Raw genomic sequence first — 24,137 nt, forward strand, 5'->3', positions numbered from 1 at the left:
AAAAAGCATCTCTAAAAATAATTAAATGAAATAGAAAATAATATTTAGTTCTAATTTTGGGTAGATTTTTGGAGAGATGGTTAAAGACTAAAAGGTTAGTTTCATAAACACATCTTTTTTGATACTGTAATTCTTTTAGAATTTTGGGGTAAGATAAGGTGACCTAATTTAGGTTTTTGAAGTTTAAGACAGTTGTTATTCTTTATCAATCTTAGAAATAAAGTCAGTTATACAAAATCAGTAAAATAGTTAAGATTTCTTATGTAAGAAATGTACCATTTATAAAGTTGATCTCACCAGCTTAACTCACGGCACGTGTTCACAGGATCACATTTTAGAACAACCAAGTAAGGTGTTTTAAAAAGTGAAAGTGAAATAGTTGCTAAAGAATGTATATCATGGATTGGGTTGCCAAATTAAAATGATATTTTTCTAGTATCTTATTTTGAAAATGTCCAAATATGTAAGTACTTTGACAACTAATTTAAATTAAAATGTCATGCGTTTTTCTTAGGTTTTGACTTGGCGTTCATCGCATATCCGGAAGCTCTAGCCCAACTCCCAGGTGGGCCATTTTGGTCCATATTATTTTTCTTCATGCTTTTGACCTTGGGTCTCGATTCTCAGTTTGCTTCCATCGGTAAGTAATGCTCCCAGTGTTAACCTATCCCACTTACATTGTACTCATGTTTCCTTTACTTAAAAATATCCTTTCCGTAAACCTTGTTGCCCATCCCAGGTTTTACCCTCAGAATAATCTTTCTGAAAACATTTTTTTATTTAAATTTTAAAAATTCAAAGTACTCATGAACCAGACACCCAGAAGGAAACATGTTAGTATTTTATCATATTTGTCTCAGAGGTTTTTTTTAAAGAAAAATAAACTGTTGCAGAAGAATTCAACATACACTACGTTTCTCTCCCTAATGCAACTGACATTTCGTCCTTCCTAGAAATAGACATCACCATGTTATTCAGTCTATGTTTGTATACATTTTATATGTAGCCATAAATAACATACATTTTTAAGTGCTCACATAAATGTCAAGTTTCATCCCATACATATCATTCTGACAGTTGTTTTTTACATATATTATGAATCCGTGTTGTTACACAGACACGTAGATGTAGCTGATTTATGATCTGTTGTCATAATAATGAGCATTTAGATTATTTCAAAATTTTAAAATTTCACACACACTGTTGCAATGACTCATCTTGCATGTGACTGTATGTACACATAAAAAATTTCCTAGAAATTACAAAACAGTTTTCATTATATCATTATCTTACATAAAACATTTTAGTTGTTTACTGTTTACAGGATAAAATTTAGCCTCCTCTAATTGACTTCCAAAGCCATTAAAAATTTTATGCTTGTTTCTGAATCCTTTCACTCACATATCCTTCTACCTTTAGCGAGTACCCTGCTTAATGAGCGTATTTATTTCTTAAATCTGGAAGGTCTTTCTCTCTGTATGTTGTTTACTCAAATATTCACCTTTTTAAAAAGTCATACTAGACTTCTTCCTTCCCTATAACTCTTTCAAACTACTTTAGCCCTCAGGGACCTGTTACCTTAGAGTTGCTACCAATGAAAAACCTTATAAAGCAGACTTAAAATGACAAATCAAGCTGCCTTTGATTTTTATCATAACTGACGAATGGTGATCACCAAAAGAAAAGACCTTATGAGGTTTTAAAAATGAGGAGTAGAGCCCAGACTACATTCTCAACATATATTTGTAAATTTAATTAATGGAAGTTGAATTCTGTGATCAAACTTGTTGGCAAATGAGTTGACATATAATATTCCATTTTTTTCCTTTCTGAAGAAACAATTACAACAACAATTCACGATTTATTTCCCAAAGCGATGAAGAAAATGAGGATTCCCATAACTTTGGGTTGCTGCCTAGTTTTGTTTCTCCTTGGTCTCGTCTGTGTAACACAGGTATACTATCACATTTTTTTTACAGAAAGAATATTAATTGGAACATACCTTATATTATAAATGAGAAAACCAAAGTTTAAGAGGATGGTCCATGACAAGTCCAAGTCTGACTTGGATCAAGGTTTTCTGAGTTTTAGGCCAGTTTCTTTTCCATTATACCACAATTTTGATAGGAAGTATATTTTGCAGACAGGGAGGAGGCCCAATAATGAACAATTTTCCCCATTACAATAAAGATATAAACTTTAAACGTACACTATATTTCTTGGCTGCTACTATAGAACACACACATACTGCACATCATTTGGATAAATAATTACTTTAAATGCTGTTTCCCAAGTGACTCAGTACAAAATGAAAAGTGTCTCATTTCTGAGATATTTAGATTCACATTTGTGTTCATATTTGAAATAGTTCCTTTTCACATTTTGGCAGAGGTGAAACCAAGGAGCATATGTTAAAATCAAATTAATGAATTCAATTTGAATGCCAAATCAATCAAAGAAATAATTCAAACTATACTTGGAAGTAATTTATTTTTGTTTTGATAGGCTGGAATTTACTGGGTTAATCTGATTGACCACTTCTGCGCTGGATGGGGCATTTTGGTGGCTGCTATACTGGAAATCGTAGGAATCATCTGGATTTATGGTAAATGGTGATGATACAATTATCTAAACTTTTTATTAAAATAATTTAATTTGATTCCTTCCATTGGGTGTATGATAATAGTAAAGTATAATATAACTGGGAAAATAGAAATAAAATGTTAAGGTATATGCTTCATTGTAGTATAGGAAAAGGTGCAGAAAGAAAATTGGGCCACAATGATTAATAGAAGAAAATACGAGCAGGGGCTGAATGTTCTCTTTGTTTGTTATTCTACTAGGAGGGAACAGATTCATTGAAGATATAGAAATGATGATTGGAGCAAAAAGGTGGATATTCTGGCTATGGTGGAGAGCTTGCTGGTTTTTCATTACACCTATTCTTTTGATTGTAAGTATTAATACACAGTGAATTTGGTATCAATAATATATATATTTAGCCCTGGCCGGTTTGTTCAGTGGATAGAGTGTCAGCCTGGCATGTGTGCATCTCGAGTTTGATCTTCTGGCAGGGCACACATGAGAAGTGATCACCCGCTTCTCTTTCCTTCTCTTTCCCCTTTCTCTCTCTCTTCTCCTCCCACAACCAGTGGCTTGATTGGTCCAAGCATTGGCCCCAGGCTCTGAGGATAGCTCAGTCGATTTGATCATTGGCCTTAAATGGGGGTTGCCAGGTGGTTGCCAGGTGGATCCCAGTTGGGGAGCGTGAGGGAGTCTGTCTCACTATTTCCCCTCCTCTCACTTAAAACAAAACAGAAAACCCCACACATTTCTAAAATAAACTTGAAGAATAACTTACATTGGAGACAAGAAGGTAAATTAATGTCATAAATTAATGATTTTCAACTTATGCTTTATGACTGTCACCTCTGAGTTGCCTAAATTAAAATGCCTTTGCAGTATTATATTTTAGGCCATAGGTTTAAACATTTACTATTGAAGAAAATAAACAGGCTCCTATAGCCTTAAAATTCCTACATATTTAAGAATTACCAAGAGAATAAATAAAAATAAATTATTCATTTGCTCATTCCCTAAAAAATATGCTAGGTACAGATAATACAAATATGCATATGACCTATACTTTGCCTTCATGGTATTCAACCTAAATATACTAACTGCTAAGAATCAACACTCAGGTTTTAATGCATATTTTTCTTTTTATGGGAGATACGTAGTATATAACATTACTAAAAGAAACTCACCTGTGTCAAAAGAGGTAACAGTTTATGTTAATAAATTCAGCAGTTGGTGCTATTTAGGAACTGAGGGAAAGCAGAAGATGTCTCCCTGGAAAGACATGGCATATAGATATACTATCTTTAAATAACAGTTCAGGGCAGCAAATGGCTGAATGCCAAAATAGCACTTAAAGTGATGGAAAATTAGTAGCAACTAGAGACAATGGTGGTGGTGTAGCAGTGACCAAGCTTCATAGAGGATGTATTTTGATTCTTGTAGATTTTATGATTCAAATGTTTTCTTAGAAAAGTCCATTAATAATTTGATCTAGAATTTGCTTGACATCTGAAATATCATGTTTGTTCGTTTTTAGAGGGAAATAAGTTGTATTTTTTTAAAAAAACATTGTCAAATCACTTTCAAGTTGTGAGCAGTTTGAGACTGGATATGCTGAATTAAAATATTTGGATGCCCTATATTTTTACTAAATGACTTTGACAGTGTTTGGCCCTTTTGACAAGTCTCCATAATAAACTAAGACCCTTATAAATTTAGGAGACCTAACTGGTCTTTTAACCAGCCAACACTCATTGATTACATAGATTTCATAACTGAATTTAGTTTTAAATACAAAGCTATTAAATATTAAAGGATATACATCATCATCCACTTGCATCAAATTATGTATATTAGACTCCACTATCCCTCATTCATTCTCTTGCAGTTATGCAAAATTATGGTAATTGTGAAATACATTTAAATTACTGTATTTAAATTAATGGAATTGAGCTAAATTTGAGTATCTATTTTATAAAGATTCTTAACATTCTGAACACTTTCTAAACTAAATTTAGAGAAACTACTAAGTTATTTTTGGTTTTGATTATTTTGTTTTGTTTTACAGATTTCTAAATGCATTAAAAAAACATGTTTTTTAAAAGACATTTTTAAAAATCTTGGCCTTAACATGTTTCAACTTTAATATTCAGACTTCATTGTTTTATTCAAACATACATTGAGCTTGTTTTTTCTCAAGAGGCTGGAAGTGAAGTGTGCTTTGGTAAATATGTATATACCATTAGTACAGGGATGCATGTGTGCTTGGGTGTGTAGTAGGGATGCTCTGTGCAGTGGGAAATAATAGAAACAATTGCTAACCAAGCAGCAGAGCATGTTCACTAAAGTGCACTTCACATTCTCATTGAATTAATGGATATGCTAGTTAGCCAATGACACAAAATAAAACCATGCTATTATAACTAAAAGTTAAAAGTTCAATAAAAAATTACAGATATTATTTTACTTTCAATCTGATATATTTTATGGGAAAATATTTTATTGAAATACACATTAGATAGGTATCTGTATCTTTTACAAATATATGAAAGTGCTAATTTTGGAAGAATCTATTAAGACAAATACAAACTATGTAGATTGGTTTACTCAGTGTTCTTATCTTCTGGCTAGTTACCTGATTATCTTACTTGCTTGAATGTATTTGCATTGTAATTGCTTTTGATAAATATTCTTAAGGAATAGAAGAAAATTACTAATAGTGCAATTGAAATTATTAGTGCAGTAAAGTCTGATCTTTAACATTGTCTTTATATATGTTAACATTTACAGGCAATTTTTATCTGGTCACTGGTGAAATTTGAAAGACCTGAGTATGCTAAGATTCCATACCCAAACTGGGGAGTTGCTCTAGGCTGGTGTATGATTATTTTCTGCATTATTTGGATTCCAATTGTGGCTATTATAAAAATAGTTCAAGCTAAAGGAAACTTCTTTCAAGTAAGCACATTAAATTGATATTATTTGTTTACCATCCCAAATCAAGTCTTCTTCCATCACCATTCTTCTCTTCTTTACCTCTCCTACCTTCCCTCACTCTCCTTTCCCCCTGGTAATCACCATACTGTTGTTTGTCTGTTTTGTTTTTTCTTAATCCTTGCATCCTCTTCACCCAGCTCCCATATCCCTTCTCCTCTGACAGATGTCAGTCTGTTTTGTATATCTATAGGTCTGTTTCTAATTTGTTTGTTAGTTTATATACAAATGATATAAGATTTTACCCCCAAACCTATATATCTTATTTCACCAATATCACCCAAAAATTTGATTAGAAATTAATATTTGTACTTTATATAAAGCACTGTGATCAAACTAAAGATCAACTTACCCATATGGTGATAATAAAAGATTTTGATCATGAGATTGTACAATACTATACATATATTTGTGTGTCTCCCTGTACTAGACTATACATGCCTTTAAGGAGAAGTCTTGTCTTGCTTGTTGTTGTAACTTCAGGCCTTACTAGAGTGCTTAGCACATAAAAGTTATTATATCTATATTTGTACTGAGTTGTTCCTGAAGGTGATGCAAAGTAAATGACATTTTGTTTTATATCTATAATCTTTACTTTGAAAATATGAAAACAAACAAATGATCCGTTTATAATACATTTCCTAATAGTATGTTTAGACTGGAAAAAACCTGGTAAATTATCTTGAACCCAGAGTTGCCCCTCTTCCATGGAGGCCTAGGTGGATGGAGTTGATTGTGACATGTCACTAGGACATACAGCAATGACAAGATAGGCTCAGCAGTCTGACTTCTCTTTCTTTTTTTAAAATGTTTAGAAAATTAAATTTAACTGGGTGACATTGATCAATAAGAGTATATAGGTATAAGGTAAATATTTCTATAGCATTTGAACTGTTGATTATGTTGTATACTCATCACCCAAAGTAAAAAAATATCTTCCGTCACCATATATTTGTTCCTTTATACTCCCCCCATCCCTTCCCCCACAATCCCCTCCCCTTGTTAACCACCTCACTTTTATCTATGTCCAGGAGTCTCAGTCTTATATCCTGCCTATGTGTGAAATCATACAATTCTTAGCTTTTTCTGATTTACTTGTTTCACTCAGTATAATGTTCTTAAGGTCCATCCATTTTATTGTAAATGATCCAATGTCATCATTTCTTATGGCTGAGTAATATTCCATTGTGTATATGTACCACATCTTCTTTATCCAATCCTCTATTGAGAGACACTTTCATTGTTTCCATATCTTGGCCACTGTAAATAACTCTGTGATGAGCAATCTGACTTTCAGTAAAGTCCTAACCCCATCAAAGAATGAATCTAAGACCAGGTCAATCATTTTACCCTGAAGCTCCCTTTCTTTGGTTCTTAGAACTTCCCACGTTTACATTTGTTTAGATCTTTACCTAATGGTCACTCTAAGGACAGGACAAAGAAATTCAACATTCTAAAATAAAAATGTAGGTTGATATTTATTTGTTTACAGACTGTAGCACTTAAGTTTTAAGCCTGTTTTTTTTTTTTTTTCTTTCCATTCCAGCGCATTATGAGCTGCTGCAGACCAGCTTCTAACTGGGGTCCATACCTGGAACGGCACCGTGGGGAGAGATATAAAGACATGGTAGATCTTAAGAAAGAGATTGACCATGAAATACCTACTGTCAGTGGCAGTGGAAAACCAGAATAAGTTTTAACTTTTAAAAATATGTGCTTGTGTAATGTGATTACTTTAGAATAGAGAAAATTTTTATTTATTTGTATGTTAATTGAAGAAAATGTATATATTATGTTCATAATAATATAACAACCATTTTTCCCATTTAAGCAGAAATGTAATATAAAAATGTGAATCTACTAATGTTTAGCTCATTATATTTCTTTTTAGATGATTGATCTGTATAACACACACACATAGGTATCTTTATTTCACAATGACATTTTTGTACATATCACCATAATATTTTTCTAATATACCAAAGGCATTAATTTGAGCAAGTTATTTAAAAATGGTTATATTTTTTATTGTAAAGTTTAAAGTTATTACTTGCTTATATTTTCTTGGTACACAATCTTTTTTTCCCATAAAGCTGCAGAAAATAAATCAGTATATTTAAAAGAAAGTGTTAATATTGAAGGTCTCACTTAATTGGAAATCCCATACACATATGGAAAAAATGGACTCTGTGTATAACATGAGGACTGTAGTTCAATACTTTTTTTTGTGTTGTCAGATACAGAGACAGAGAAAGAGACAGATAGGGGCAGACAGACAGGAAGAGAGAGAGAGAGATGAGAAGCATCAATTTTTCGCTGTGGTACCTTAGTTGTTTATTGATTGCTTTCTCACATGTGCTTTGACCATGGGGCTACAGCAGACCGAGTGATCCCTTGCTCAAGCCAGCGACCTTGGGTTCAAGCTGGTGAGCTGTGCTCAAACCAGATGAGCCTGCGCTCAAGCTGGCGACCTCGGGGCTTTGAACCTGGGTCCTCCACATCCCAGTTCGATGCTCTATCCACTGCGCCACAGCCTGCTGAGACTGTAGTTCAATACTTTTGATTCTAATACGTTTAAAGTCTTCGTGTATCTATGGCTCACTTTTCATATGTGCACTTAATAGTTATGTTTTTTATTTACAAATGAAAAAATAAGACAGAAAAATAAGGATCTTGTGGCCAGTAAGTGACAAATCCAGAATATGAAAATCAGAATCTTTGAGTACTTCTATTGTCATATAATGTCTTCCTTAGATTATATTTGGAGGAAAAATATGACCCATCTAGTTTCCGTTCTATAAAATTAAAGAGTAGTTCATTTGCCCTCTGAAATCTAGGTGTAATTGTAAGTAGAACATGGAACAAAACACTAATGAAGAAATGGCTTCAATCAAATTTAAAAATGTATGTTGTAATCATAGTTAATAAATCCAGTAGAATTATTTTGTCTTATTTGAATATGTTACTACTTATGGGTGATAACCTATTTAATATACTTATAGGAGATAAATTTGTTGAACTTGTGAAGAATGAGAGAAACCAAATTAGAAAGTCTTATGTCCTGGTTTCCTTACAGAAGATAAATGCAAATATATTATGTCACTAATAGTTTTTACACTGATTACATAGTATTGACAATTGTTGAAACATCACAGCCTAGGATGATGTGTATAAATATGTAAGAAAATTTTCAAACATTCTGAAGGCTTTTAACCTGGGCTTCGAAGAATATATGAAAGTAAAATTATATACAGTATTATTCTCTGTGTATATGTGCATGCATTTTTCTAAGTAGATTGTCCATAGTTTTCATCAGAATATCAAAGGGATCTGTGACTCAAAAGCTTAAGAACCACACACACCACTGCGAGGAATAATTTAAAACCTTAGTTTCTTATACATTTAAAATTCCTTTTTCTCTTGTTTTACATTGAAGATTAAAGGAGTAAGAGATGAAGGTATTTCTTCAATTTGTACTAATAATTTGTTTTGAGAGGAGCAGCCATGAAAGTAGGTAAATAGGTGGACATGTAATTGAACAATTTCAGTGGTTCTGCACATATATTTAAGATGAACTTTTATAGGTTAAATGCTGCTGGTGAACCTCAACAGACTGTTAATTCCTCAGTTACACTGGATTTTATAAAATATTATATGAAATGGGTGACTAGAGCTTAGAAATACTTTTTTTTGTTAATTTTAATCTATATTATATCACAGGCATTTTATCATTTTATATATATATATATTTAGAAAATTAAATTTAGTGGGGTGACACTGATCAATAAGAGTACATACGTTTCAGGTAAACATCTCTATAGCATTTGAGCTGTTGATTGTGTTGTGTGCCCATCACCCAAAGTCAAATCATTTTCTGTCAGTGTGTATTTGTCTTTCTGTTCTCCCCTCCCCCCACTGCTTCCCCCAAACCCCCTCCCCCTGGTAACCCCTTCACTTTTATCTGTGTCCATGTGTCTCATTTTTATTTTGATGTTATTTGCTTTTTTTTACAAGTAGAAAATGCATGCAACTTTCTATAGGTGACTCTTGCCGTTCAGGAATGATTTAGGTATATTTCTAATGAAATAATATCTAATTGTCAGTGTGGAGGGGCTGGGGAGAAGCAACCCCTTTTATGAGATGACTGCAAAGAGTAGCTAAGAGTGTGTGTGACTCTCTTCAGAAAGGTGTAAAGTACAGGTCTTAACCGGTGCCTGGTATATTTTAGGGTGGTCAATGTCAGTTCATTATTATTACACAGAATCCACAATGGTAAGAAAATATTATGCCTAATGGAAAGTGTTCCATCAAATCTCATTTACTTTAATATAAACCTGTAAACATGTGGTACTGTATTGTAAACCATTAGAGAAAACTGTTTTTCACCTGAGTGAAATTAAAATTACTGTGTTTCAGCTTGATTTTTTCACTGTAGCTTATTAAAAACAAAAAACTTTTGAAAGATTTTTTTCTCTATTGTGCTTTCATTCATCCCCCAATAAAATACATATTAAGCAACATGTAATCTATTCTTTAAATGTGAATAAGCAAATTGATAATTGTCTGAATTTTGTATCTCACTTGGCATCTCCTCCCCTTTTAAATGATAACTCATTTGGTAAAAACACATACAATCAAATGCGTCCACTCAAAGTGCTTTTATTGATAGCCTGCACTGCGAGGTCATTCCGTAAGCATGCCACTGCATTTACGTTTAACTAATTTACCATCTGAACACTTGGTAACTAGTAACTGTTCCAATTCAGTCAGCCTGTATTCCACCATCTCAAGGTCTACCAGTATTTTTTTCTGCATGACTATTATGCGTGAAACATTAATTGAGGTATTCTGAGAGAAGGTGTTGGTTGTAAGACTCTCATCAGCATTGCTCTTAATTAACCCAGTAGAAGAAGATGGTCCTATTAGCGCAATAGTTGAATCTGATGACCTTTCACCAGTGTTTATCTGTAAGGGAAATAAATTACACATATATAGTTGATTGAGTTTAGCAATTTATAAATACTTCCAAAGAACAACAAACAACAAAATGGCCTGACTGTTCTTCTCTACAAATTAGAGATTAAAAATATGTTGAATGAATACATTGATTTGGAAGTATGCTCTTCCCAAACACAGACTGACTGACGGGGAAATATATATGAAAGTGACCTTTTAATGCTAAAATGCCATCTTCTTGCCTTATGTCTTGGGAAGGCCAGTAGGTCTGTATTTGAACACTGTCTGACCCCTACCTAAACATACTTCCTTTTCAATTTTAAATATTGCCAGGAGTATCACATTTTGACCTGAATTTTTTGTGGATGTCCCTGAAGTTCTCATAAAAATACCTGGAAAGGCAAACAGAAACAGGGGCAGTAGAAGCCAGAAAAGAATGTACAGATTCTTTTTTTTTTTTCTTTAGATTTTTTTTTTTTTTGTATTTTTCTGAAGCTGGAAATGGGGAGAGACAGTCAGACAGACTCCCGCATGCGCCCGACCAGGATCCACCCGGCACGCCCACCAGGGGCGACGCTCTGCCCACCAGGGGGCGATGCTCTGCCCCTCCGGGGGGTCGCTCTGCCACGACCAGAGCCACTCTAGCGCCTGGGGCAGAGGCCAAGGAGCCATCCCCAGCGCCCGGGCTATCTTTGCTCCAATGGAGCCTTGGCTGCCTTGGCTGCGGGAGGGGAAGAGAGAGACAGAGAGGAAGGAGGGGGGGTGGAGAAGCAAATGGGCGCTTCTCCTATGTGCCCTGGCCGGGAATCGAACCCGAGTCCCCCGCACGCCAGGCTGACGCTCTACCGCTGAGCCAACCGGCCAGGGCTGTACAGATTCTTAAAACGGGAGGTGGTGGTGGAGAGTGGGCATTTTAAGTTGTATTTTCAAGTGGCTGAAAAGCTGACCGTATTACTTAAGGACGTGGGTCGTTTTACAACAGATCACAGTAGTAAAATCACTGGTCCAGATGATAGAAGTGTGGGGGCAAAGAATAAACATCTCGAGCTCAAGCAAGAGAAAAAGGAGAATGAGATGGCCTTCCCTTACCCTTATTTTACCATTTTACTATCTTTCTACTTTCTTAGACCAGCCCCCCAATCCATGTATTCACTTAGCTTTATCTCGTTCCAAACTTTCTTACACACTTTACCTGACACGACTTTGTCCAGAAGAAAAACATGAAGAGGAACAAAACACTGCCAACTAGGAGAAACAAGATGGTCATGGCTCCTCCTCGGCCTTTCCCGTCTCTCTTCTCAGGGTCTGGGTGAGCAGGGAGTGCTGAACGCCTGAACTCCGTGGAAGCCCCGCGGCCAGCGGGCCGAGGGTCCTGAGCTACCTGACCTAACTCGACTGAAAATTCGGCTGCCCTTCAGCGTCTGGTTTTAAAGACTGAAGGGCACGTGACGTCACAATTGAGCATGCATTTAAGAACACTACATCACGCCCTGGCCGGTTGGCTCAGTGGTAGAGCGTCGGCCTGGCGTGCAGGAATCCCGGGTTCGATTCCCGGCCAGGGCTGGTAGAGCGTCGGCCTGGCGTGCAGGAATCCCGGGTTCGATTCCCGGCCAGGGCACACAGGAGAAGCGCCCATCTGCTTCTCCACCCCTTCCCCTCTCCTTCCTCTCTGTCTCTCTCTTCCCCTCCGGCAGCCAAGGCTCCATTGGAGCAAAGTTGGCCCCTGCCTCAGGCACTAGAATGGCTCTGGTTGCAACAGAGGAACGCCCCAGATGGGCAGAGCATCGCCTCCTGGTAGGCGTGCCAAGTGGATCCCGGTAGGGCGCATGTGGGGGTCTGTCTGACTGCCTCCCCTTTTCCAACTTCAGAAAATACAAAAAAAAAAAAAAAAAAAGAACACTACATCACCATCTGAAAACGCATAATCCCACCTGCAGATAACCAGGTGGTAAGTGGTTAGAGATGAAGGTTAAGAGCCTGGTGGATGGTTGTGGGATTTCCAGGAAGCTGAAACATGATAGAAGGATTGATTCCAGATTAGCTGGTCAAATCCAAGATTTTATAGTGCTCTTCCTTTCTTTCCCTTCCCTTTACATTCCTTCACCTTTCACTTTCTTTCTTTCTTTCTTCTTTCTTTTTCCTTTCCTTTCTTCCTTCCTTCCTTCCTTCCTTCCTTCCTTCCTTCCTTCCTTCCTTCCTTCCTTCCTTCCTTCCTTCCTTCCTTCCTTCCTTCCTTCCTTCCTCCCTTCTTCCATTCCTCCTTTCTTTCTTTCTTTTCTCTTTCTTTCTTTCTTTCTTTCTTTCTTTCTTTCTTTCTTTCTTTCTTTCTTTCTTTCTTTCTTCTTTCTTTCTTTCTTTCTCTTTCTTTCTTTCTTTCTTTCTTTCTTTCTCTCTTCTTTTAAAATATATGTTTATTTCATCTGCAACTACTTCATTACTTATTTCAAAAACACAATACAAATGCCCCTTAAAGAATAGCTACCCACTAATTATAAGACTTTGCCAGAAACCTCTTCCATGCTTCCATTCCTGTTTCAGGATTCACAACAACCCTATTACATTAAGATAATTATTTATGTTTGTGTCACTTCATAGTTTAGAAAATAATTCAAGGGACACTTCCCTATATAATTCTCATACGATTTTGAACTACAGGTGTTTTTAATATTGTGTCTACTTTTGGAAATACAGAAACAGATTCAGGTGTCAAGTAAACTCATTTGAAACTAGTAGCAAAAGCAAGACCTAAAATCCAGAGTTTGTGTCCAGAGGTAAAGTCCCACGTTCCTTCACCCTCATCCTCAGCCCTACAATCTCTACCTCCACTGGCTGACTTGTGAACATAAAATATTTCATATTTTCCATCCAAGGAATTGAACACTATATTTGGAATAGTATTAATGAAAACTAACAGATGCAGAAAATATTGTACTAGAAAAGTTAGAAATGTTCAAGGAATTCAGATGTACAAGATGACACTGAAGTAAAAACAAAAAACAAAAACAAAAAGTAGGATAATCTCAAGGTGAGTGTCAAACTGTAGTTCATTAAGTCTGCCTGGGGAATAACTATTATTTTCGTATAGATAGGATGGAAAGGAATTATATGTATAAACTTTTCATATCAAAGTTACTTCCCAATTATAAGTCCAATGTTTAAAAATTTATTTATTCAACAAGCATTTGTTATAAACCCAAGCAGAAAGTGGGGCCTATGATGTGTTCTAGGAGCATGATTACGAGCAAAAAAAAATGTCTCTGCTCACCTGGAATATGCACTAAACCAAGTCCCCACAGAAATGAATGTAAAAGGGATGAAATAGGCATGTATTGCGCTTGTTGTTCTCTGAGCTTCCTGAATCTTTGTTTCCTGTCTGATATTAATTTGGGGAAAATTCTCAGTTATTATTGCTTCAAATATTTCTTCTCCTCCTACTCTTCTTGCCTCTCCCTCTTCCTCCTCCTGTGCTCTCCTTCTCCTCTCTTCTCCTGGTATTCCCATTATGCATATATCATACCCTTTGTAGTTGTCCAACAGTTATTGTTATTCTATTCTGGTCTTTCAGTTATTTCCTCTTAACATTTTAGTTTCTCTCATTTTAAATAATTTTTTAGTTACAGTTGATGTATAATATAATATTAGTCTCAGATGTGCAATTTTATTATTATAAAAATATAACTTACAAAGTGATCACACCAATAAATCTATTATATATCTGATACCATATACATAGTTATTACAATATTATTCACTATATTCCCTATATTGTACTTTACAGCCCATAACTACTTTATAGCTACCAATTTGTGCTTCTTATTCCTTCACATCTTTTACTCACTCCTCAACCCCCTCCCATCCAGCAACCATCAAAATGTTCTCTATGTATGAGTCTGTTTCCATTCCACCTGTTTATTTATTTATTTTTTTAAGATTTTACATATAAGTGGTATCATCTGGCATTTGTCTTTCTGTCTGACTTATTTTACTCAGTACAATACCCTAAGTCCTGCCCACCAAGTTGTTGCATATGGCAAGATTTCATTATATTTTATGGCTGAATTATATTTCATTGTAAATATGTACCACTTTTTCATCCATTAATCTACTCATCTATTGATGAACAATTGGGTTGCTTTCATACCTTGGCTATTATAAATAATGCTGCACCAGTGGCTTGATTGGTTTGAGCATTGCCCTGGGTGCTGAAGAGAGCTCGGTTGATTCAAGCATGAGCCCCAGACAGGGGACAGGGTTGTCAGGGAGTCTGTCTCTCTAACTTTCCTCCTTCCTCTTAAAAAATAATGCTGCAATAAATTCACAGATGTAAACAATGCTGCAGTAAACATGGGAATGCATATCTTCTTTTGAATCAATGGTTTGGTTTATTGCAGCATTATTTACAATAGCCAAGATCTGGAAACAGCTCAAGTGTCCATTAGTGGATGAGTGTATTAAAAGCAGTGGTACATATACACAATGGAATACTATGCAGCTGTGAAAACAAAGGAAATCTTACCTTTTGCAATGGCATGGATGGACCTGGAGATTATTATGCTAAGTGAAATAAACCAGGCAGAGAAAAACAAATATCATATGATTTCACTTATCTGTGGAATTTTATGAACAAAGTGAACTGAGAAACAGAATAGAGGCAGAGGTGGGGTCACAGGGAGCAGAGTGACAGCTGTCAGAGGGAAGGGGGAGGAGGGGATGGGATCAGAGAAGGGATTAGTGAAGTTATATATACATAACACAGAGATACAGATAACAGGACAGCAAATCCCAAAGGGAAAAGGGGAGAGAGTAAGGGGGAGGGGGGCAAAGGGGAGTAATGGGGGACAAAGGAGGTGGAGGTGAGGAAGTTATATTGAGTGAAACAATTGAATCCATATTAACACAATAAGTTACAATAAAAAAAAACAAAAAAAACCCCCAAAACAAAAAAGAATTCATAGATATGTATTTCTTTTAGGGTTAGTGTTTGGTGTTTCTTTGGATAAATACCCAGAAGTGGAATTGCTGGGTTCTTCTTTGTCTAGTTATAGCCTTTGTTTTGAAGTCTATTTTGTACTATCTCAGCTTTTTTCATTTGTTTCCATTGTCATAAAATATATTTTTCCATTCCTTTACTTTCACTCTCTGCATGTCTTTTGATCTGAAGTTAATCTCTTATAGACAGCATAAGTATGGGTCTTATTTTATTCATTCAGCCACCATATGTCTCTTGATTGGAGCATTTAATTCAATTGCATTTAAAATAATTGTTCATAGATATGCATTTTTTCTTTTTTATTGTATTTACTGGGGTGATATTGATTAATAAAATTATATGTTTCAGCTGTACAATTCTGTAATACATCATCTGTATATTGTATTGTGTGTTCACCACCTGAAGTCAAGTCTCCTTCCCTCACCATTTATCCCTCTTATACCTTCTTCTACCTCTCCCGACCATAACTTACTTTCAGTAATCACCATACTGTTGTCTGTGTCTATGAGGATTTTTGTTATTTTGTTTATTTTTTGCTTAACTCCCCAACCCCCATCCTCTCTGGCAGCTATCAGTCTGTTCTCTATCTATGAATCTGTTTCACTTTTCTTTGTTAATTTATTTTGTTCATTAGATTTCACATATAAATTAAATCATATAGTACTTGTCTTTCTCTGGCTGGCTTATTTCACTTGAAAGATATGTATTTATTCCCACTTTATTATTCATGTTTTTAATTTCTTCTTCTTCTTCTTCTTCTTCTTCTTCTTCTTCTTCTTCTTCTTCTTCTTCTTCTTCTTCTTCTTCTTCTCCTCCTCCTCCTCCTCCTCCTCCTCCTCCTCCTCCTCCTCCTCCTCCTCCTCCTCCTTCTTCTTCTTCTTCTTCTTCTTCTTCTTCTTCTTCTTCTTCTTCTTCTTCTTCTTCTTCTTCTTCTTCTTCTTCTTCTTCTTCCCCTTCCTCCTTGGTTTGGTGCAGATGAAGTCTTTTAGTGTTTTCTTGTATGGGAAGTTTTTTATTTGTCCTTTGATTCTAAATGTTAACTTCTGGGTCGAGTAATCTTGGTTGTAGGTCCTTGCTTTTCATCAGTTTTAGTATTTCATGCCAATTCATTCTGGTTTGATTGGGTGTTTTCTGCTTCCTTATATTCCAAATCTCTGATTCAATGTTTTGCTTTATCTACACCAGTGGTGATATCCATAACATATTCATTTCAGTTAATATATTTTTCATTTCTGACTTGTTCTTTTTTACATTTCCAATCTCTTTGTTGGAGTTCAAAGTTTCTCTACTCTTCTCCTAAGTTCATTGAGCATCCTTATAACCAGTATTTCAAAGTCTACTTCTAGTAGATTGCTTTCCTCCATTTTGTTTAGTTTTTTTTTTTCTGGAGTTTTGTTCTGTTCTTTCATTTGTGAAATGTTTCATTGGCTCCTTATTTTGGCAGTCTCCCTGTATTTGTTTCTGTGTATTAGGTAGAGCTGCTAAGTTTCCTGATTTTGGTAGAGTGACCTTATTTAGTAGATATACTGGGTGGCCCATTGGTACAGTGTCTTTGGTCACTTAAGATGGACCTTCCAGGTCCATCTACCCCCTCCATGTGATCTGTGTGCATCCTCTTATTATAGGTGAGCCTTGATTGTTGTTGCCACATCAAGTGGCAACAACATTGGCAACCTCAACTAATATGCTGAGGTTTTATTAGAGGCTAAATAACAAGGTGGAGGAAGCCAATGTTGGAGGAAGCCAACAAGTTGCCAATGGAAGGAACTTACCCTCCCCCCATCTAATCAACTGAGAGGACAGGCTGCAACTACAATGGAAGAACTGCTGTGCCCATGAACAGGAGTCATTTCAACAGGGCTCTCATGCTTGACAATTCTGTCCCTTGAGTGTGTCATTTGTGGAGGTGGTAGGATGATTCTTCAGTGTGGTCTGAAGCTGTCCACTGGGTGCACCAGCTTTGGGGCCTATTGGGAGATGCAGACCAAGGTCAGTGGATGCTTGTGCCCAGAACTGAACCACCTGCCATGAGCTACAATGTGATCTGCAGATGACTGTTACTTGTGCTGGGCTTAGAGGTGCCCAGAAAAGGCTAAGCTGTGAACCAAAATTGGCTGCCACTAGTGCCAGGCCTGGGACTACTTAGCAAGAGGTATGGGGCACACCTAGGCCAGACGCTGCTTATTTGAGAGATTTTAGAAAGATTTCAGCATAAGCCAAGACAGGCCGTTTGTATGGAAAAACTACTGGGAACAGCTTGGTTGGCCCCACAAGTTGGGTAGGACAAGGTCTCAGTGAATCACCAGGGCAGAATGAACAATACAATATTAGCCAGGTTAATGGAGCTTCAGATTTGATGTTTGCCTGACAGTTTTGTGGGGGGAGGGTTCAGCAAGGGAACTGTAATCAACAAATGGCCTCTGCCAACGTTTCTGTCCCAGAGAAAGTCCTTCCAGTTTTCTCATCTTGAAGTCAAATGACTCAGATCCTCTTGTATATCCCTGGCACCTTTTGAACTGCTGTCCTGGTGCTAGAGCTCAGAGGAAGTAAGCCCCATAAGTCTGTTCAGGAAGCCTTTATGAGGACCACCTGGGACTCCAGCAGCCCATTTTATCCCACTCAGACACAGTCCCCATTGGTTTTTACAGCCAGAAATTTTTGGGACTTCTCTTCCTGACATTGGAACGCTGGACCAGGAGCCCTGGTGTGGGGTTGCAATGCCTCACTCCTCGGGCAGGACCTCTGCAGCTGATATATCCCTCCCAATTTTTAACCAACACACACGGATGTGTGACCAGCCCATTCAGTGTCTCTGCCCCTCCTACCAGTCTCAATGTAGATTCTTCTTTATATCCTTATTTATAGGGCTTTTGTTCAGCTGGATTTCAGGCAGTTATGAATTATGGTTGTTCTATAGTTTAGTTGTAATTTTGATGTGATTGTGGGTGGATGTGATCACTGTGTTTACCTACTCCTCTATGTTGACTGGAAGCCCACATTTCAGTTTTGGAGGTTTTTATTGACAGATCTTCAAGCTCAGTCTACTTACAAACCCATCAAAGGCATTTTTTAATTCTATTATAGTGTTTTTGATCTCTCATCTTTTGTTCTTAGACTTTCCATTTCACTGCTTATATTACTCATCTGTTCTTACATACTGCCTATTTTTATATTAAAGCCTTTAACATGTTAATTATAGTTGTCTTAACTTCCCAGTCTGATAATTCCAACATCCTTATTATAACTCAGTCTGGTTTTAATCCTGCTTTGTCTCTTCAAATTGTATTTTCTCTTGTTAGCTTGTCTAATAAGCTTTTCTTGATAGCCAGACATGATGAACTGGGTAAAAAGATACTGCTGAAAATAGCCTTTTAGCACTATTATGAAATATGTGTATGGGGAGAGGGAAGAAAACATCTATAATTCTATGTTTAGCTCTTACTATTTTAGCAAACCTGTGCCTATAGATTGTGAACTTTACCCATGTTTTTAGTCTCCCTACCCTCTCCCTCACCTTAGGTGGAACAGGATGGCTAGAATGATTTGGAGGTCAGCATTTCCTTTCTCTTATGTGAAAGGCTAAATGAGACTGAAGGTGAGTATTTCCTTTCGTCCATGGAAAGCTAGAGCCTGCTGGAATTTTGTATTTCCAGCTTCCTCCACCTTGTTATTTAGCCTCTAATAAAACCTCAGCACATTAGGCTCTGGTAAAATACTTTCCATTGTGGACAAACCTTGATAAGAATAATAGAACTCTCTGGCATATTTCATGATAGTTCCTTTTTCATTCACTTGCCAGATGCATGAAAAGATTTTTCTCCAATATTCACTGTGACAACCTGGTGGAACTCTAGATATTTAAACCCTCAAAAGCTGGGGATGCTACCTGGTTCTCCCTGAAGTTCTTATGCCTCAGATGTGTCCAAACTGAATCTCTAGCAACTTATCAATTACGGTTCATTTCTTCATACCTTCACATTCTTCCATCAGTTGTTAGTTCTTGCTCTGGTTAGTGGTGATTCTTTGTGTTCTCCTTTAGGCCTCTCTAAATTGGGGAGCAATGTTTCCCTGTGGCTTTACTTCTCTATTGGGTTTGTCTGAAAAATCTTGTATAAAATAGAATGTGGGGTTAAAATCAAAATTACTGTGCTACCTTTTTTTCTTTAACACATGCCCATGTATTTATTTTTTTACCAGAGATCTTCATGTCTTCATATGGCCTTGGGCTACTCTTTAGTGTACTCTTATTTCAACTTAAGGATTTCCTTTAGCATTTGTTTTCTCGTAGATCTATTGGTAATGAAATTATTCATATATATGTTTATCTGTATATTTCTTATTAAAGACTTATAAATTTACTGGATGTGGAATTTTCAGTTGACAATTTATTTCTTTCAGCATTTTAAATACATATACCTTCTCCCTGCTTTCTAACTTTAAGATTTCTGCTGGGAAATTCACTTATATTTTTTATTGGATATTCTTTGTACATGATGAGTCACTTTTCTCTTGCTGTTTTCATTATTTCCTTTTTGTCATTGGCTTTCCTTCCTTTTTTTATTTTTATTTTTATTTTTCTGAAGCTGGAAATGAGGAGAGACAGTCAGACAGACTCCCGCATGTGCCCGACCGGGATTCATCAGGCACGCCCACCAGGGGGCGATGCTCTGTCCCTCCGGGGCGTCGCTCTGTTGCAACCAGAGCCACTCTAGCGCCTGGGGCAGAGGCCAAGGAGCCATCCCCAGCGCCCGGGCCATCTTTTGCTCCAATGGAGCCTTGGCTGCGGGAGAAGAAGAGAGAGACAGAGAGGAAGGAGAGGGGGAGGGGTGCAGTAGCAGATGGGCGCTTCTCCTGTGTGCCCTGGCCGGGAATCGAACCCGGGACTTCTGCACTCCAGGCCGACGCTCTACCACTGAGCCAACCAGCCAGGGCCTTTGTCATTGGCTTTCAACAGTCAGATTATAATGTGTCTTGGTTTTAAGCCTCTTAAAGTTTATTATTAAAAGCTTCTTAAATTTGTATATTTAAATTTTGTGTTACCTTCAATTTGAAAAGTCATTATATTTTCAAATAAATTTTCTCTCTTCCTCTTGGATTTTCATAATGCATAAACTGATCTGCTTTATGGTGTTCCACAAGTTCTCCAGGCTCTGTTCACTTTTCTTTAGTCTTTTCTATTTTTTATTCTTCAGAATTTATAATCCTCAATGTCTTCAACTTCACTGATGCTTTTTTTTCCTCCCACTTTGAGTCTATTTTTGAATTCTTCTAGTAAATCTTTCAATTCAGTTCTATTTTTCAGCTTTAGAATTTCTTTATTTTTTATTATTTCTCCTTGTTTATATTCTCATTTTGTTCATATATCATTTTTATGAATTCCTTTAGTTCTTTGTCCATGTATCCTTTAATTTCCTTGAGCATATTTAAGACAATTAAAAAAATATTTGCCTGACAAATTCAATGCATATATTCCTTCAGGGATGATCACAAGAGATTTATTTTGTTCCTTTGAATTGGGCATGAAATTTTGTGTTTTTTTATATATACTTTTTAATACTGTGTTGAAAATTGTGCATTTGAAAATGACTACCTCTCCCAATCTTTGAAGACTATCATGAAAGTTCTTCTGAGCCTTGAGATCAGTCGAGGGTGAAGGTTTGATGTCTTCTTAGGTCTTTTCTGTCCTCTCTCTGTCTGTGGCTGTGCTATATTTATTTATTTATTTTTATCTTTCTTACTGCTTTTACATGTCTTATTTTAACAAAAGTTTACCATAGATTTTTCTTGAGGCATTAGAATTTCTATTGTGTCCCTCTACCTATAATCTCTTGCTACCAGGCATCTACAGGTCTACAATATTCCTACAGTTTTTTTATGCCATGACTTCAACATTGAAATTCAAAGTTTTCTTCAGCTCTTCAACTGAGGTTTAAGTCTGGCAAGACAGAAATCAGTCAATCCAAGCAGCCCATGAGTAAACCAAAAATTTCTAAACAACTCTCACTCTGCTTTTCCTGCACAATGGATGGAATCAGAAATTGGACAGCTACTTGTCAGTTGTGCCCCCACTAGGGAGAGGGTAAGGCAAGGGAGAGAAAAGAATGCCACAAAATTTTCATTTTTCTTGATTGGGTGACCCTGAAAAAAATCAGAGTGAATTAACTTTAGTGTAATAACAATTTTTGTTCTCTTCATGATTTTGTCACCATTTAAAAATAATAAAGATTCAATATATTAGTTAGCATAAGAGTTGAATTCAATTTATAAAGGTTTAAAGTATTTAAATTTTCTAGCTTGTTTTTTAGACCAAATAAATTATCATTATTGTTTCCACAAGTATTTTTAAATATTTAACTAAATGAATTTGCAATAATGGGTATATATTTTAAAATATTTGTTGAATTTATTGGAGTGACATTGGTTAATAAAATTATATAGGTTTTAGGAGTATAATTCTATGATACAACATCTGTATATTGTGTGTTCACTAGCTCAAGTCAAGTCTCCTTCCATCACCATTAATCCTTATCCCTCCTTAGTCTTATGAATGTTTGTAATACTACAAATTATAAAGACTAATTGTATTGGCTTAAATTATAAATTCTAATGCTTAGTTAACTTTATGTCCTTAAATTTATATTAAATTGAGTTAATTAGTAAATATTCTTTGGCTATCTGGACAATTTCTAAGCACAAAATATGTATAAGCACTGGTCAGTATACACAGTTTTCATTTACTCTTGTTTCTTATTTATATAACAGTTGTAAATTTACAAGATGAAAAAATCTTTGGAAAGTATTAATATATGTGTTTACTGATACTTTAACATTGCATTCGTATCCAATGTGGGAATCCCTGGGATGTCTGTCTCCCTGGGGCTCTGTCCTGCTGGTGTAGAAGAGCATAGAGCTCTGCGCCATGGTGGACAGTCCCTTTCCACAATGTTAGAGAGAAAGCAGGGCCTTGGGTATTCATTAGCATATTCTCACAGCTACTTACAAGCCTATGACAATATCTGAGGAGACAAACCGTGTAGAAAACATATAGTGAAAAAATAAAGAATTAAAATTTAAAAACTTTTTAAAAATTACATAATTTAAAATGTGTGCAAGTGAACATAAAGAACTAGACAGTTCTTGATTTGTTGGGTTCGGTTTTCTCTGTGAGTAAATAAATTTAAATTAATTGGTTCTTCCATAAAGATAAATGTCTTTTGGTAAAGATAATATCATGTCTGATATTATGGCTGAGTTTAGAATAGGTACAATAGTTATAGGAAATTAACATATGGACATAAATAAAACAATATATATGTCTTATTGAATTTATTTTCTTAACCTAAGTATAATAATTCCTGTAATAAACAAAAACATAAAAATATGCATTATCTATGGGAGGGGAGGTGGATGAAGGTATGGGACGTTAAATGGTGATGTACAAAGACTTGACTTGGGGCCGTGAACACACAATATGGCATACAGAAGATGTGTTGTAGAATTGTGCTCCTTAAACCTATACAGTTTTGTTAACCAGTGTCACCCCAATATTTTTTTAATTTTTAAATTTTATTAAGAAAATTAAATTTAACAGGGTGACATTGATCAATAAGAGTACATAGATTTCAAGTGAACATTTCTGTAGCATTTGAACTGTTGATTACCTTGTATACCCATCACCCAAAGTCAAATCATTTTCCATCACCTTATATTTGTCCCTCTTTATACCCTTCCTCCCCTTCCTCTCCCCTCCCCACTCCCTCACATCCCCTTTCCCCTTCCCCATGTTTCCATCCCCCTGGTAACTACTTCACTTTTACCTATGCCCATAAGTCTCAGTTTTATATCCCACCTATGTGTGGAATCATACTGTTCTTAGCTTTTTTTGATTTACTTATTTCACTCAGCATAATGTTCTCAAGGTTCATTCATGTTGTCGTTGAGTGCATTATGTCATCATTTCTTATGGCTGAGAAGTATTCTATTGTATATATGCACCACATCTTCTTTATCCAATCCTTTATCGAGGAACAATTTGGTTGTTTCCAAGTCTTGGCCACTGTGAATAATCATGTGATGAACATGGGGTTGCATGTGCCTTTATATACTAATGTTTTTGAGTTTTGGGGGTAGATACCCATTAGAAGGATTGCTGGGTCTTATAGTAGCTTTATTCTTGATATTTTGAGGAACCACCATACTTTCTTCCATAATGGTTGTACTAATTTGCATTCCCAGTAGCGGTAAATTAGGGTTCCCTTTTCTTCACAGCTTCTCAAACACATGTTATTACCTTTCTTGTTGATAATAGCAAATCTAACAGGAATGAGGTGGTACCTCATGGTAGTTTTGATCTGCATTTCTCGAATAGCTAGTGAAAATGAGCATTTTTTCAATTACTTGTTGACCATTTTTATGTCGTCTTGAGAGAAGTGTTTGTTAAGGTCCTCTCTCTCTTTCTATTTTTTATTTTTTATTTTTCTAAAGTGAGAAGCAGGGAGGCAGAGAGACTCCCTCATGTACCCGACCGAGATCCACCTGGCATGCCTACTAGGGAGCGATGCTTTGCCCATCTGGGGTGTTGGTCCTCTGCAACCAGAACCATTCTAGTGCCTGAGGT

The 24,137-nt window shown here is 36.1% G+C and overlaps 2 protein-coding genes and 2 non-coding genes across 4 annotated transcripts in view; 2 read left to right on the top strand and 2 right to left on the bottom strand.

Moving 5' to 3' along the window:
- SLC6A14 (solute carrier family 6 member 14) overlaps nt 1–8,516 on the top strand; it is a 29,547-nt gene extending 21,031 nt beyond the window's left edge. Inside the window, exons 9-14 of the mRNA XM_066357076.1 lie at nt 515–640; nt 1,836–1,954; nt 2,506–2,605; nt 2,844–2,953; nt 5,371–5,538; nt 7,121–8,516. Coding sequence (XP_066213173.1) covers nt 515–640; nt 1,836–1,954; nt 2,506–2,605; nt 2,844–2,953; nt 5,371–5,538; nt 7,121–7,267 — 770 coding nt within the window. The 3' untranslated portion in view covers nt 7,268–8,516. The remainder of the gene's footprint in view (nt 1–514; nt 641–1,835; nt 1,955–2,505; nt 2,606–2,843; nt 2,954–5,370; nt 5,539–7,120) is intronic.
- A 1,741-nt stretch (nt 8,517–10,257) lies between these two features.
- CT83 (cancer/testis antigen 83) lies at nt 10,258–22,441 on the bottom strand. The gene is made up of 2 exons (XM_066357863.1): nt 22,337–22,441; nt 10,258–10,539 (listed from the first exon to the last, which is right to left on the bottom strand). Exons 1-2 carry the CDS (start codon nt 22,439–22,441, stop codon nt 10,258–10,260), a joined length of 387 nt encoding a protein of 128 aa, XP_066213960.1.
- On the bottom strand, nt 20,377–20,452 carry TRNAS-GGA (transfer RNA serine (anticodon GGA)). The gene has a single exon. It is a non-coding gene; the product is annotated as a tRNA-Ser (tRNA).
- LOC136386617 (small nucleolar RNA SNORA73 family) lies at nt 22,362–22,566 on the top strand. Its single transcript, XR_010747983.1, has one exon. It is a non-coding gene; the product is annotated as a small nucleolar RNA SNORA73 family (small nucleolar RNA).
- Nucleotides 22,567–24,137: the final 1,571 nt, after the last annotated feature.

Source organism: Saccopteryx leptura, chromosome X, assembly GCF_036850995.1.
Source record: "Saccopteryx leptura isolate mSacLep1 chromosome X, mSacLep1_pri_phased_curated, whole genome shotgun sequence".
Classification (NCBI taxonomy): domain Eukaryota; kingdom Metazoa; phylum Chordata; class Mammalia; order Chiroptera; family Emballonuridae; genus Saccopteryx; species Saccopteryx leptura.